At 43.9% G+C, this 16,409-nt stretch overlaps 1 protein-coding gene across 1 annotated transcript in view; it reads right to left on the bottom strand.

Annotated features, from left to right (window-relative positions):
• Positions 1-16,409, bottom strand: part of spega (striated muscle enriched protein kinase a) — a 54,951-nt gene that overhangs the window by 19,880 nt on the left and 18,662 nt on the right. The window contains exons 3-19 of the mRNA XM_078291244.1: positions 13,681-14,020; positions 11,640-12,599; positions 10,942-11,435; positions 9,742-9,888; positions 9,400-9,582; positions 6,658-6,821; positions 5,961-6,049; positions 5,614-5,789; positions 5,075-5,258; positions 4,635-4,708; positions 4,235-4,393; positions 3,807-3,996; positions 2,807-3,036; positions 2,486-2,605; positions 2,283-2,387; positions 1,329-1,535; positions 852-975 (exon numbers count right to left, since the gene is read on the bottom strand). Coding sequence (XP_078147370.1) covers positions 852-975; positions 1,329-1,535; positions 2,283-2,387; positions 2,486-2,605; positions 2,807-3,036; positions 3,807-3,996; positions 4,235-4,393; positions 4,635-4,708; positions 5,075-5,258; positions 5,614-5,789; positions 5,961-6,049; positions 6,658-6,821; positions 9,400-9,582; positions 9,742-9,888; positions 10,942-11,435; positions 11,640-12,599; positions 13,681-14,020 — 3,946 coding nt within the window. The remainder of the gene's footprint in view (positions 1-851; positions 976-1,328; positions 1,536-2,282; positions 2,388-2,485; positions 2,606-2,806; positions 3,037-3,806; positions 3,997-4,234; positions 4,394-4,634; positions 4,709-5,074; positions 5,259-5,613; positions 5,790-5,960; positions 6,050-6,657; positions 6,822-9,399; positions 9,583-9,741; positions 9,889-10,941; positions 11,436-11,639; positions 12,600-13,680; positions 14,021-16,409) is intronic.

Below are 16,409 nucleotides of genomic sequence, written 5' to 3'. Positions count from 1 at the left end.
TAGTTGAGTCCAAGTCAATTCCAAGACCAGGACCAAGTGAAGACCGGGTCTAAAAGGGAGCGAGATCAAATCAACACCAAGACCAGAGCCAGAGTCTAAACCAAGACCAAAATAGACAATAAACAGTGTGTATGCCTTTCCAAATGACAAAATAATGCTTATGGAGTTTCTTAACAGAGATGTAGATCTATCTGCAGGAACTCCTTCAACATCCAACGAATCGATGCATAAGAACTGACTAATCAGTGCATAGAAGTTTGAGGACCATTAGATACACAGGTTTCTACAGGTGAAATCCCTCCAGTTTTTCGTAGTATTGGGGAGAAAATAAACCAAGCATTAATATAATTACAATTTTTTTGTATTTTGAGATAGGCAGGAAATCAAGTCAAGATCCAATAGTGGCTGAGACCGAGACCGAGACAAGTCCAAGACCTCAGAAAAATTGTCTCGAGACTGGACTCAAGACTGAGTGCTACAGCCCTGCATCACAGTACAGCAGTGGTTCAGACTGTTGCTGGTTTATTATCTTACCAGTTAGATAGAGATTGAGAACCACTGCAGTACAGCAGCTGCAGGACTCCTTATTCCACACATTTGAAAGGAAATAGCCGGGGGCAGAAGCTTCTCCTGTGGGGCCTCCTCCCTCTGCTTCCAGCTCTTGCCAGAGAATCACACACTTGTCTCAGTATTTAAATCCAGACTCAAAAGCCATCTATTCAGTGCTGCCTTCACTTACTTCACTCCTGCAGACTGCACTTGTATTGTGATCATTTTGCGATTATGACCGACTTGCCGTTCAATATCCCTTACATATCAACCTGTATCGTTTCACTGACAGAGGAACTAACCTTTTCCAGGTGACGGCTGCATGCACGTGATTGAGCGTGATGGTGATGCTCACAGGTTGGTTCTCAACCACATACACGATGTCAGGCTTGTCCACGATGACTGGAGCTTTCCTCAAATAGGGTCCTAAAGGGGTCAGAGATTAAAAACGATGACTTCAGATATCCAAGGACTAAATCAGATCAGTTTAGCCTGAAATTATATTATTTCTGTCTCTTAATGACGTATAAATCTTAATGGAAGCAGCAGGACAAGTTATGAAAAGTGCAATTTAAATACAGTTTTCTTTTATGTAGTAATAGTAGTAGTACTTAGTATTATTATATTATTATTAGCAGATTTCCAACAATTTATGACACTGACTTGCAGCCATTGAAGTCAAGTCAAACTAAAAATAACAGTAATAAGAGAAAGTAATAAAGTAGCATTAGAAGCAATAAAAACACACAACACCAGAAAAATACATAAAGCCTTGGTACCTCTGTCTAAGAGCTGGACCAGGTCGGTGGAGGCTGACGGTTTGCTGAAGGTCTTGCCGGTGGACGTTAGGACCCTGAAAGCGTAGCGGACTCCCTTGGACAGAGAGGTGACGGTGTAGCTGGTCTCCCTCAGGTTGGAGGCTGTGATGGACCACTGGATGGAGCCCAGAGGCTGCTGCTGGACGGCATACAGCAAGGAGCTGGTGTCTGCAAACATAGGTGTAGTTTATTTATTTGGACAATGGTAAAACACAGAGGTAAAGGGTTAAAACACTGGTATGATAAAATGCATTACTCATATTTGTGCAGGTGAGATATGAAACACCAAGGGGCTTAAGAAAAACATCTTAGGAAAAAATAAGAAAACAAGAACAAGAAGAAAACACATGCTATCAATACCTAGGTTTCCCTCCAAGTATTTTAATGTAAATTATGATGTACCAGATTAGAAACAACCAATCTTGATGAAATTTTCCCCGAAGATCACAGAAAAAGTTTTTATGGACGCTTTTTTTTTGTCACGAAAGAAATTATGTGATAAATCATGATGGAAACACATTTGCTGTCATCTCAGATATTCCCAATAGTTGGCATCAAATAACAATAAAAACACGTCCAATACTAATCAATTCTTGAAAGACACTTTCCATTTTTCTTCTTCTTTAATCTTTCTTTCTACGTTCAGGAAACCTATTTATTCGCTTCCACCCAGCTGATGGAAACACACCTGATTTGCATTTTATTATTTGCAACATTTCAAAACTTTGCTTAATATTCGCTTGACAGCTGGATGGAAACATAGCTATTGACTTTCCCATCTACAAACCTGCTTTAATTTAGCAAAGAGAGAACAGAAAATGGTTGAAACAATTTAGAATCTGGTGAATTGATGTGGAGAAATATCCAAGCCAGGGAGATCACAGTATACTCATAACAAACTTATTGCTCTCCTACCTAATGAAGGGTCAAGCCTCTTTGGTCTCTTCCAACTAAGGCTTATAGTTTTCCCTGTAATGGCCTCTATCACCGGAGGGCCATCAGGGGCGTCAGGAACAATATCTGTTGTAAAATAAATAAAGACACACAAAGTGGTAACCGTTGTACTCTGTCACTCTGAAATAAAACACGAAACGTTCACACTCTGCTGCGGTCCCTACCTGTGATGTATAGATGTGCATAGCAGGCTGCCTTGCCCACTTTGTTGGAGATGACACTCTTGTAGACGCCCCCGTGAGCGTGACAGATGCTCCGAATGACCAGACTGTGGACATCCCTGTCTGGAGAACAGAGACACCGAGTGATGAATCATCCCTCTAAATATCCCAGTGTGGATCTAAAGGCCATGATGATACACAAACTTTTGCGGTAGTAAAGTTTTTGTCCCATTTTCAAATCTTTGATGAAGGCAATATTGCCTGAAAGAAGTTCCCAATGTATTATCACCCTAACCCTGCCTTTGTTTTTCTTGTTTTTCTTACACTGGGTCATTTTTCGTTCTTCACTGCTGTCGATGCGCTTGCCGTTGTGGTACCAGGCGATGGTTGGGTAGGGCAGGCCCGCCACCTTGCATTTCAGCACCGCCTCTTTCCCCTCGACCACTTCCACATCGGCCAGAGGTTTGACAAAGTCTGGCATGGTCCTCCTCTCCACCTCGCTCTCCAGGACCTCAGGTTCCTCAGGGATCGATGGCATCTTCTCCAATTTAGCCCTAGAGGGAGGAGAAACAGAGTGATGACATAAAACTTATGAAAAATAGAGACGGGATATTAATGAAGATGAAGGGTGTGGCTAAAATCCACTTAAAAGAAACTACGTGTGGCATTTTAACATCAATAAATCATTACCACATTCATTTTGAGACATTAGTATAATTACAGAAGCAAACAAACAAGAGCATTGCCAAGAAGATTGGCAGCCTCTACCAGCCTCTACACTGCACACTACTCATTTTACATTGTGTGCTGCCGGGTTGGATTTTGCAGGAATTCTTCTAGATTGATTTATGACACAAATGGAGATTGCTTTACAGCACAAAACAGTAGGAGGGCGCTGTTTTTCCAGCGCAAATGGACACCAGGGAGGAGGAGAGGGGACGAGTAGCAACATAAGGTGCGTTTGAGATGTTTTTCGCCTCGTCTGGAAACTTGACGAGAGCAGCTGAGTGCAGTCAGGCGAGAAGCCGAACACTCACTGCTCAAACCAAACAAAGGCAGATACCACCTTCACATACACTGCTGCTGACGGAGGCGGGTCCAGTTGAAATCCCACTTCACAGACACACTTGTTGAGTTAAACAATTTAGACTGGGTAATGTAGAAGTGCGATTCACTGAATACCATGCAAAGCTATACCCAACTTCATAAGCATGAACTTAAGTTGTGCAGATTTGCTGTTGCAAGTGGCTAATAACTCACAGCTTTTGAAAAGAAGAGTCACAGTGGTTTACAGAGATTTTTTCCATGAATGAAAGTTTCTTACATGTGAGAAGAGATGGCAGCTCGGGGTTCTTGCATGTAGAGCTCGGCGGTGCACTCAGACTTCCCGTGAGTGTTCTGAGCGACGGCTGTGTAGAAGCCCTCCGTGTCGCTGCTGACGTGGGCGATGACCAGCGAGTGACGGCCGCCCTCCTGGAGGATGTGAACGTTATCGCTCTCCTCCACTGCCGTCTCTGGAGGTCGGTTAGGCAAAACAGAAACGGTTAAGAAACAATGCGTTGTCTCTGAAGCATTGATAGTTGGCAGTTACCTATAAAACCATACTATAGCATGATGCATTGAATATCAGGGAACAATCTTGAAATAAACAAAGAAAGCCCGCACTCTGTTTCTTCTTATATTACTTTCCTTTGTTTTCTTTTTTCTTTTTTCTCTGCATTGAATATCAGACATAATGCTGCAGATTCTTACCAAAATGCATCCAGGTGACGCGGGGGGCAGGCGACCCGCTGACCTTACAGTCAAATCGGGCGGTGCGGCCCTCGATCACCTCCAGGACGTCCAGTTTGCGGGTGAACAGCGGCTCCCTGGAGGGAGTGACCTTGAGGCTTGCGCTGGAGGTCAACTCCTCTGTAAAGAAAAAAGAAGGAGCCTTTAATGGATCAGGCAGTACAGAGTGAAATGAAAATTAGTAATAACAATAATAATAATAATAGTTATTTAACTTCAGAAGTGACACCATATGATTGGAAAAAGGCAGCAGATTTTCTTATGACTCCCATTTTCACAAATTTATCCTCAATCAAAACAACTGAATATGACTGTTTCCCCTTCTCTTAAACAAATGGGATAACAGTATATGTAGCTTCACCTTTGGCAGTGCTCAGCTTGCAAGTGTATGTCCCACTATCATCCTCATGTACTGAATTTAGCAGGAGACGGCACCTGTAAGATAAAACAGTAAAGTTCAATAATTCAGTAATTTAACATTTGAAGAGTTTCATTCCAAAATGAGATATCCATCATGTGAAAAAAATTATGCTCATGAAATTAGGGAGAATGAGTTTGAAATACTGACTCAGTTTGGTCCAGATTCTCATACACTTCTAAAAAACAATTCCTTATATTATAATAACAATAAACTTTATTTATAGAGCACTTTTCTTGACACAAGTTACAAAGTGCTTCACAGGAATACAGCAAATGACAATAAAAATAGAATGAGAATAAAAAGAACACAATTTAAAAGAACACAGCACAAAGAAGGCTGACAAAGGAAACACTAAGACATTTTACGGCCCTTGAACGCACCTCTTGCCATTAAAGTGAATCTTGCAGTTGAGCAACGCCGGCTGGATCAGCTTCCCATTGGACAACCAGTCCACATCGACGTCTGGAGGCCCGGTCATGTGACACTCAAACATGGCCGATTCGCCGGCCCTCACTGCCACGGCCCCTACCTCTCTGGTGATGGACAGCGCTGTTTGTGCTGAACCTGCTGATGAAAACATAAAAGTAACAGCTAAGTCCATTTCATTTCATTTTTTCAATGAACTTCTTGAGGACTGAGGTAGGAGGTGAGGCGTCATTCATTTATTCACTAGTTCACATTTGAAACCAGACCCATCCCAATCATTTCATTCTCAATTTTCACCAAAAACCAGATCATAATGTTCATGAATCGAATCTTGATGTAAATGCACTGAAATTGAATGACACTTGGATGTGCTTCAAGGCAATAATTTAAAGTTTCTCTCTCAGAAAGGTCACAAAACCTTCATGTACCTTCATCATTCAGCAACAGCTGGCCATTTTTTTATTTCAGACACGTTCAATTCTTCATCACTCACCTCTGACCTCCAGTCTGCATTCACTCTGCTTGCTTCCGTGCTCGTTGATGATCCTGCAGACGTAAAGCCCCGCATCGGACCTCTGGGCCGGGCCGATTCTCATTTCGCTGGTGCCGTCCTCCGTCTCGCGCACGGCGAATCGCCCGGCGGTCTTCACCGTGAGTCTGTCCTTCGACCTGGATCGATATAAAGTGGCTGTCACAACCGCTTACACTCAGGTGTCTACTAGAGGGCGGCGATGTGAGAGGGAAGCAGTACGTGACTTTGGGCCGTGGGCTCTGACTTATGTAACGGCTTCAGATGCCTGTATGCTGTAAAAGAAAAAGCCTTGTTGAAAAGCATCTTACCAGTAAACCATGGGTTTGGGCTGCCCTCTCACTTTCGCTGAGATGACGACCTCTTGGCCCTCGATCACCCCTTGGTCACACGGTGCCACCTGGTAAAGAATCACAGCATACACTACCAGTCAAAACACACATTTTTCTTCATTTTTACTATTTTACACATTTTAGAATAATAGTAAGGACATCAAAACTATGAAATAAGTACAAATGGAATTATGCAGTGACCAAAAATGTGTTAAATTAAAACTATCTTATATTTTAGATTCTTTAAAGTAGCCGCCCTTTGCCTTGATACATAGGCATCAACTTCTCTATTTATATTTGTCTAAAAAAACACATTTCAAGCATTTAAGCATAAGCCTTTAGATCAAAATGGCTTTAAGAGAATGAAAAACATTGTACTTTCAATCAGGTGTGTCCAAACTTTTGACTGTTAGTATACCAAAGTGTTTATTCTCTTTCTTATGCATTTTAATTCTTTATTTATTCTCTCTTCTTATACACTTCATGATCTCTTTTTGTTTTTTTTATCTTAACCTGTATTTTTATCTAATATCTTATATACCTTGTGTAAAGCACTTTGAATTGCCTTGTGTGCGAAATGTGCTATATAAATAATTTGCTTTGCCTTGTCTAAAGACACTATCAACGTTAGCATGTATTCCCTTTTGATTAACGGTACTCGGAAAGTGTCTCCTACCTGAAACGAGGGAGGCTCTTTGAAGTGGACAGTTTTACTCGGGACGGGCGAGTCCCCGAGCTCCATCGCCTCCTCCTGCGGGCTGAGGTACTCCTCGTCCGACTGGATGGGACTGCTGACTTCCCAGGACGAGGCTGGCGTCCCACACTGCGCGTGGGTTGGCTCTGGAGCGATATTGGACAGAAATATAATTGAATTATAACTGTAGAGCAGCTACTTTCATGGAATCATGAAAATCTGGGTTTTTTTTTTCTATAAGTAATTTCTGATTTGCACACTTCTTAATTTGGGATATTAAGTAAATCTCTAAGAAATATGGTTTAGCGCGGCACCATGGCGGCTTGCTAAACCTTTGGATGGGAACAATCTGTTAGAGCTTTGATGTTTATGTACTTGTGTCTCTCTAGATGAATATCTTTGCCAAGATGAGCAGTTGGCAACACAGAGCTGTGAGTTAGAGATGAGTGGGACACGTGCGCAGGCACACGCACCCCCTCACACACACACACGCGCAGACACACACACACATACATACACCCGCAGAGCTTAGGGACCTCTCTGAAGTGACCGTAACTGAACAGATAATGAATTAATCCCTAAATCCCTGACCCAATCATTCGCTTATTCCCATGGAGTTCCAGAGCAGACGCTGTGTCTGGAGTCCTAGCTGCCTCTCCTAAAGTCCAAATTAACTCACCGCTGGATAGAGAAATACAAAGCACCGCCACCCTGCCTCTCTCTCAGACTCCGTATCTGTCTCTCTTTTACTTTCCTTCTCTTTCTGTCTCGGCTTCTCTCTCTAACTCTCTCTAAAAACCTCAAAAACCCCATATCTCTGGCAGCAGCAGATAACACTCTGACAACTGACTGAAAACGAACAAAATCTATGAATGGAACAGAATGAATACTTTCCCTCATGTAAAAGACAAAAGTAACACAATGAAAGCCATATTCAGATCATTTTCATGTGATCATATTAAATGGAAAGATAATTGTGTATAAATAACTGACACAACAGTCGGAAAAGGAACAGTGTCATTTGCTGTAGGTGAAATAAGTCATGGTGAAAAGCATACATGATCAACAATATATACATTAGAAGTGTATAAACATCTATACGAATTTATACATGTATAAGAGCTGAGTTATAGCACATAAAAGCTTAACTTCAAAGACTCCCACCCCTCAAAAAATGCTGAAACTTCATGCTGAGTTATTACGTTTAAGTGATATTCTCTTGCAGTGTCGTTATGCTGGCTTTAAGGAACAAGAATAATACAGAATAACCTACCTACATTCACATCTCTGAGCAGCGTCTGTGTACCAAGGGCTAACTCCCGGGAGTATTTACGTAAACCTGCCAACTCTTACACAACGGCTGCATGGACCTAGCCAGCTAATCTTTCCCTCCAATCGCATCCTCTATTCTCTCTTTTGCTTTTCCTATCACTGTCATTTCCAATTTCTCTTCCACTCCTGCTATCCATCCTGAAATACAGCAAGGCAACGTTGAATACAGTGCCATTTAATGAGTGTTTTGGTGCTCTTTCACACTACAAACCAAGACCAAACAGACTCAAAAGAGGATACTGAGAATATTGTTAAATGAACAAAAAGCTGGGAATTCTCTTACTTTTTTATGTTTTAAGCATGGATATTTTAATACAGTGTTAATCTACTTTACCATATCGAGGTTTGAAATTCCTTGCAGCCTTTAAATTATCCTTCTCCCACTATGTTGGCTTACAGTGCCAAACATCTACTCTGCTCCCAACCAGCTAAAATGACTCATATAATCTCCCACCACATTTTGACAACTTCTGACTCCAAGCCCTGCAGCGTGAAATCTACTAAGATGAAAAAAAAAAAAAAACACAAGCTCCATGATTGCAGCATTAATCTCACACTGGGACATAAAGCAGACTGCAATTACCAGAGAGAACAAGGGGGCGGCTAAAAATACTCCTCGCAAGTTGGACTCCACTGGCCTAATATGGCAAGGCTGGCCTAGTGCTGCTGGTGAGCTACGGGAGTGAGCGCTCACATTGTTGACAAAAGTGGGGAAGTGCAGGTTGCTTTCACATGAGCTGAATCGACACACTCTGAGCAGCACAAACGCTGCACACACACACACACACACACACTGCCATACAATATATAGACACACCGCAGGGACATCACACACACAGTGTATAATAGAAATGTTTTCCACTAGGAATATCTATTTTGTTTACCCCCGATTTTGAATGCCATGCCTGCCTTTAAGACTCAGGGGACCTTTGTGTGATGGGGCAAGTCTGTGTTTTTGAATCTGCACCAAGGGGAGCAGAGTGCCTTTAAGAATTAATGGGTTGCCATGGCAACTATCACTGCAAGGAGCCCCGGTCGGGATACTGAGCTCCAGCAGGCCTTTGTAGTCATTAAGACAGAATGTCAGGCGGAGGAGGGCTGGCAGTGGATTAAAGCAAGTTTGTGTGTGTGTGTGTTTGTGTGTATGTGTGTATGTGTGTGTGTGTGTGTGTGTGTGTGTGTGAGTCAACACATTAGTGTATTTCAAGGAGAGCATAATGCTCATGTGGCTCATTTTCGCCTTGACACCTCCATCTTAATTTAATGTTAAGTGTTCCGTGCAGTTTCCTTGTACATGTGTTGCTGTTCCGCTCTTCTCTGAGGGCAAATCCCCGTGTGCGTTGTATCTGTTTGACAGCATGTGGGATATCTGCCTCTCCGACCTCGTCTCACCTGATTGGATATAGAGCGTGGCGCCGCAGGACGCTCTGCCCGCCACGCTGACAGCTGTGACGCAGTAAGTCCCCGCGTTGTTCGGCCTCATCTGCTTTATCACCAGACTGTGCCTCTCCCCCTCAGCCTTAACCACATGGAACGCATCGCTCCTTATCTCCACTTTACTCTTCCTCCATGTCACTGATAACAGGTGAGAGCGATGGGCACAGGAAAACACGTAAGCGTTCACAAGGGAATACACACAGACTCCCTACAATAAAAGCTCTCACAGAAAAACACCACATTCCCCCCTGACCAAGAATGTATAATGATGTTAAAGGCCCATATCCTCAGCAGTACCTGTAGGGGGCGGGCTGCCGGTGATGATGCATTTCAGAGTGACCTCGGAGCCACGCTGTGCTGTGGTGTCCACCAGCGGCCTCTCAAACCGCGGGCCCTCAGCTGGCTCCTCATCAGCAGACATGTAGGAGTCATCGGACGAACCCCCTGGAAACGGCAAGTTTATATTTAACTGCCGATACTCTATTTCCTGGTTTCGGATCGGAACGGGTCAGGCTCCAAAATGAGTCATGGGCTGGTTTCTGTTTTGGGTCTTTTTTCTATCAATTACACTTGTATGCAGATTGTATCCGGTTGCGATTTATCTACATTACATTTAAATTAGTTCAAAAATGCGTCTTCAGCAGCCGGACAGAAATGCAATTGCCCAACCCCCTGCGCTTTCCCTCGCAATATGCAAATTGCTCTTCCTGTCTGTCCACATTGACAGTAAACATCTGATTTCATTTGTACTCCAGCCGGGAGTCTTATCCATATTCAACCGATGGAAGAGGTTTTCGCCTGTAGCCTGACTGTGTTTGCTTGTACAAAGATTACGTATGTTACTTAGAGAAACCATTTATACTTGGCCAACTTGCAGCCACTATAGCTACATTCACACTATAAGTATAAAATAATAATTTTTTATTTTTTTTTACGTATGCAGCAAAAAGTCAGTCCACTACCTTCGGTAAATATGGAAGAAAATACCCACTGGAGCCAAGAAGAAGTGAATTGTCTAATATCACTTATCCACTTAAAAATGTGGATAAGTGCAGTCAGATTGCTATTCGATCACTCAAGACACATTTTAATGCCAGGTGTAAATGGGGTCAGTGAGTCTGGGTCCCACAGCAAGACTGTATTTACTCAATTTGGGTCCCAGGCTGGAGAAGTTTAAGGACTCATGTATTACTTCTTTGTTCAGTTTTAGACCCTCACATATAGAATTTGTTAGTAAGCGTTTTTGTTTGTTTGTAGTCCACTATGGTCACTCTCTTTCTGTTATTGCTTTTTCTTTCTGCTATTGTTTGCATTTTTTCTAGTTCTTGTAAAACACTCTGAAACTGAAACGTATTATTGTTATTTAGGTGAGTATAAGCTAATAGAGCCAAATTATTACTTTGCATTCTTTGAGAAAGCGCTGTCATGGGTTTGGTTTGGTAAGGATCTCTAAACAATTGCTTATCAATAAACTTAATCATCTTATCTATCCCCTACCTTCCTCTGGAGACGTAGGCCGACCGGAACGCCCTTTCTTGCTTTTGCGACTCCCCCTCTCCTTCCTGCCGGTCTTGCTTCTGCGCCCCTCATCGCTCTTGTCTCCAACACATTCTGCCTCCATGGGTTCATCCTCCACCAGGATAGTGGGGATGGTCACTTTCAAGGCCGGAGAAGTCCGCCCCGCCTCCGCCTTCCTCCTTTTCAGAAGAGGGCTGATGGACGGGGTGGGTGAAGGAGTGAGCCGGGGGGGCTTGGACGGGTACTGGGACCCCGGCTCCCTGACGGCGACTGGGGAGACTCTCTTCCCAGACGGGCCGGGTGTTCTGTAGTCTGTCGTGTTGTCTATCTTGGTGCCCCTCTTTGAATCCTTCTCATGTTGAAGTTGCCCCAGGTCTCTGGAGGGGGATGAAGGTTTTGGGGATGTGACAACAAGTGCGTCCTTGTCAGCCGCGAGGGAGGGCTTTGCCGCTGGAGCGCTCTGGAGGGTTTCCCTGTGTGCAAATACAAAAAAAATGTTACGTAATACTGACAAGTATGGAATAGAAATTGGATTTGAACTGGTATTATGTTAAAATATTCATTTTTCCATATTGTGTTGACACAATACTAATCTTACAAATAAAATGCACACAAACAAACACGCATCCAATTTTTACAAACACACACATTCATCGGTAAAGATAATCTCCTCCAACCTGGCTGGGCTTTTCCTTGTGACTGTTGGCAATGGTTGCCCTGGTAACTGGTGAACCGGTGCTGTCTCCATGGTAACAGAGATTTTCCCCATGCACTGTGGTGATGAGCTATCCACTGGTTTCTCCTGTGTCTCTGGCTGTGTCATCTTCTCCTTCTGGGGCTCATTTCTTTGATCCCCCAGACCTTCGCCTTGGGACTGTGGAGAAATTTGCAGCACGCTATCACCTTCTCTCCTCCCCTCCTTTCTTTCCTCCAGGGCCTCTAGCTTTTTAACCACTTGGGGAGGAATGGGCTCTAGCTTGCCCAGGTTCAGCCTCTCTTTCTGCGGCAGCTGCTCGGTGGAATACGCCTTCTTCAAGCTGGGTTTCCCCACCAGCTTCTTGATCCTCTGGAGCTCTTCGGTGAACTTGCTCTGGAAGCTCTGGACCCTCTGAGTGTAGCTGGTCTTGTCCTCTAAGGAGGAGGCCCGCTGTTTGAACGCTACTCGCCTCTGGGCGGCGTCCTGGAGCATTCGTCCCTCCTCCTTGCTGGGGCCCGCCATCTTCCGACCGCTGTCATCTGAATCACAGGAAGCTGCCCGTCCAACTCCGGCCAGAGAGCGGCCCGATGCAGACCCCCCTCCTCCTGGCAATTCCACGCTCCCCCTTCGCTCCTCAAAAGCCCGGACCTTGTCAAAAATCTTGGGTCCCGCGCGAGCCAGTTTGGGCGTCATTACACCACTGGTAACACTTGTGCTAGATGCCTGGTCTATCTTAGGGGATTGGGTATGGACATCTGAAGGTTTGGTTTTGGCCACTGCGCCTCCCATGCATTGGTCTTGAGTTGGTGTACTGATACTGTTTTTGTGTGAACTGGGAGATGGCTGGTCGGACAAGGAAGAAACAGGAACAGTTTGTTGGGGAGGAGAAGATGGGGGCGCATGGGAGGAAAGCCCATGTGATTCATCAGCAGTTTGAATCCTAGAGGAGTGGGGATCGAGGGGAAATGGAGCATTAGGTGTGAAGTATAGAGCGCTAGTGCAGTTGCCGGAGGCTTCGGAGCAATAAAGACGCAGATGAATGTCCATTTGTGTGTCTTGGTCTTTTTCTTGTGTCTGTGTGTTTTCATATTCACCAGTGAGTGTTTGTTTTGAGCGTCTGTGTTTCATCTGTGTTCTTTGCATCTCACTTTTTCAGAGAGGAACACATCAGACAATGTAAAATGAAATGGCTGACAAAAAATAGAAATAAATGAATGTTGCCCACATGTAAGATTTCTTACAAGGATTTAATGTCACTGTGGTGGAGGTAACTCTGAGTCAGTAATAATATTAATTATCAATTGTAGGCATGTTGTGGTGACAAAAGGAAAGGAAATGCATTTTAAAGTAATTACATTTCTCATCATCTAACATGAATTCTTACAAAATGCCAGAAAAAGGACCCCTGGTTCAACTCCAAATACAAAAACTCATGCCTGAAAAAGAACCTGCGAAATACATAATTACTCTATTAATTCAAAAGAACTGTGAGACAATTCATGCTAATATTAGCTTGGATCAAAGCCAGAAACCCATGCATGCCACAGCAAACCTCTGAAGATATGGTGTTAATCCAAAAGTGAGGGGTTGCTCTAGAAAACATGCAGTGGGTAAAAAGTGTAATCACAGTTTTCAGAAGTGCTGAATATTACATATTAGCAGTTTGTACCACAGATTGTCCTCTATAATGGCTATAGGAAATAATAAGTCAAGTAAGAATGAGATTCAAATCACACTCAGTGCAATAAAAAACATGGAGTCAAAGGAAAGTGTGACGTCAAAATCAAAATGGACAGTAACAATATACAAACACTGTATGAAAAAGCTTGAGTGTATGAAATAAGAGAGTAAAAAATAGTAAACATATCAAAATTGGTATGGAGTACAATTTTTGCGAGTTGGGTCTATGGAGGATGTAATGTCTTATGCCTATGTGTCAGTTTTCTTTGCAAATTGGGTTTTGTGGCCAGTCTTTTTGTTTTTCAGTGGAATCCTCAAAATAAAAAGCCATCTGCTATAACGGCATAGAAAATGTTCTCCCTCGGTAGAGGCTGAACATGCTCCCATAGTAGTCGCTGCCTACAGATACACTTTCCTCTGACCCCTGAACGGGCCGGGCCAGGTTAGCGTGAGACGCCCGGATCAGCGGTTCCACACCCAGATGACGGACAGGGGGGCCCCCCTCGGCGGGACCCCCACCGAGGGCTTGCCTGGCGGGGTTTGCGGGGTCCAGGTGGGACCCTGGAGGACGCGAGCCCAGAGCCCTTAGCTCTCGCTCCACCACCGGGTCGTAGCCACCGGGGAGGGTGGCCCTCCGGTCTGAGCCATCCGGGTTAAAGTCCATCAACCTCCCTCCTTCACCTGGAGAGAGAGAGAGAGAGAGACAGAGAGAGAGAGAGAGACAGACAGACAGAGAGAGAGAGAGAGAGAGAGAGAGAGAGAGGCAGAGACAGAGGGGGAGAGAGAGAGAGAGACAGACAGACAGAGAGAGAGAGGGAGGGGGGGGGGAAAGAGAGAGAGAGACAGACAGACAGACAGACAAAGAGAGAGGGAGAGAGACAGACAGAGAGAGAGACAGACAGATAGACAGAGAGAGAGAAAGAGAAAGAGAGACAGACAAAGAGAGGGACAGAGACAGACAGACAGAGAGACAGAGAGAGAGGGAGAGAGAGAGACAGACAGAGAGAGAGAGACAGACAAAGAGGAGAGGGAGAGAGAGAGAGAGACAGACAGACAGACAGAGAGACAGAGAGAGAGAGAGAGGGAGAGAGGGAGAGAGACGCAGACAGACACAGAAAGAGAGAGAGAGAGAGAGAGAGAGAGAGAGAGAGAGAGAGAGAGAGAGAGAGAGAGGGAGAGAGAGATGCTTGATTATTATTTGGTTACTTGTTGGTTATGATATTCTTGCAAATTCCTTGACGACACAAATTCCTTTGCCCAGCCGATAAAAGCTTATGTGAATTTGAATTTGAGAGAGATAGAGACACAGACAGACAGAAAAAGAAACAGAGCGAGACAGAGAAAGAGCCCGACAGAAAGATGGAAGAAGAGAGAGAAAGATAAGCCTTATTAACTTCACCAGGCACAGCAGACGGAGATAATTGAGGGGAATGTTTCAATATAGTTAGCATGGAAAGTGAGGGTAATTACAGAAACCCAAGCTGGAGGGAGAGGATACGGACGTACAAAGGAGCAGAGGAACATGGAGGAAGTATAGACGTAATCGAAAAATAAAAAACCCAACCTGCTGAGATGAATAAAGAGTAGATTGATTGGTTGAAAGCAGGAAATGAGGGGAAAAGGCATATGGGTATCTTTGTGCACTGAGAGGGATCCTCCCCCCCATCGCAAATCAAGTAATGATTGACATTTTAGTGATGAGCAACGGAGACAGGAATGCTTTGGCAGCGAAAAGGGAGAGCAGTCAGCATCTTCTGTTAACGATGTAAGCCTTGAAACGGGGACGGAGGCGAGGATATAAGACGACAAACTCCTACTGCAATCACAAATGGTACTGACTCAGCGCCGTGGTCAGAAACCAAACCATATCAGGTAAAAAAAAAACAACAACAACAAAATGAGGAATCTTCTCTAGGGGCCACTGAGGAAAATATTCCACCCTTCAAGACCTTGACAATATTGAGCTTTAAACTTCTCTTTCTATTTCTCAGCGCGGCTCCATTTGGCAGCTGCTTTTATTTCTACTTGAGGGCATATGGCAGAAGAGGCAGATGTGGCGGGGGGAAACTGGCTTTTAGCGATGTGTTTTTGAAGCTAATGGAGAGGAGGATGTTCACAAGCACCCTCGTTTCAAACAGCATGTCTGCAACAATGTCCACTGGAGTTAATTAAGATTTAAAGTCCTTCTGGAGCGAGGCGTCTGCCAAACACGGACCATCAGGGAAGAGAAAGCACGTTGTTTGTGTTTAACCAGGCGTTCTAGTTTTTGTATGCAGGTGAGGCGACCAGCGAGTCTGTGAAGAGAACAAATGATGAATAGCTGTATCACCTCATCCCTCCCTCATTTGATATTCTCTTTCTTTTTTCCCCCCCCCGCTTGTCTCCAGGGGGAAATGATGACGGCACAGTCGGCCTGCCAACACGAAACCTTAGAAAGTGCAAACACTTTCCGTACGAGCGAGGGAAGAATAAGAAATTGATTTGTGCTGGAAGAGGAGGGCGTCAATATTTGGGATCTATATTCGGACTTCCCGTTGGCCTGGTTAGTGATGGTTGGTAAGGCCACGCAAGTTTGGTTTCACCAACGCACATTTCAGCAGATCATTAGATGCCCCTTTTCAAATCCTTTTCATTCATACAACGCTGACAAGAAAGTGCTCATTAAGTTGTCATTGGTCAATGCCTACCACTTATTGAGGCCTCAAGGAAAAAGAAATCCTTATTTACATTTACATTTTAGACATTTAAGTTCAATCATCAATTCATCAAGAGTGACTTACAGCGAGTAGACCAAGCTTAAATTCTTGTCCTCCTTGTCAGAATTGTGAGGATTTTAAATTGCAATCTTAACAATAAATCAAAAATATACAATATAGAACATGTGCTATTAACATAATATGCTGTAAAAAGTGGTGAAAATAACTCAGTTTTGAGTGTTTAGAATGTAGGTCAACAGACTCCATCCAGTTTACTTGATAAGGCCTCAAGGACACAAATTCCAGGAAACCCATAAACAATAAGATATTGAATTTAGCTCTAGCCTTACTGATCAACATAATAGAGCTCTAAT

This window comes from Centroberyx gerrardi, chromosome 21 (assembly GCF_048128805.1).
Source record: "Centroberyx gerrardi isolate f3 chromosome 21, fCenGer3.hap1.cur.20231027, whole genome shotgun sequence".
Lineage (NCBI taxonomy): Eukaryota > Metazoa > Chordata > Actinopteri > Beryciformes > Berycidae > Centroberyx > Centroberyx gerrardi.
This window is presented reverse-complemented; position numbering and strand designations above follow the sequence as displayed.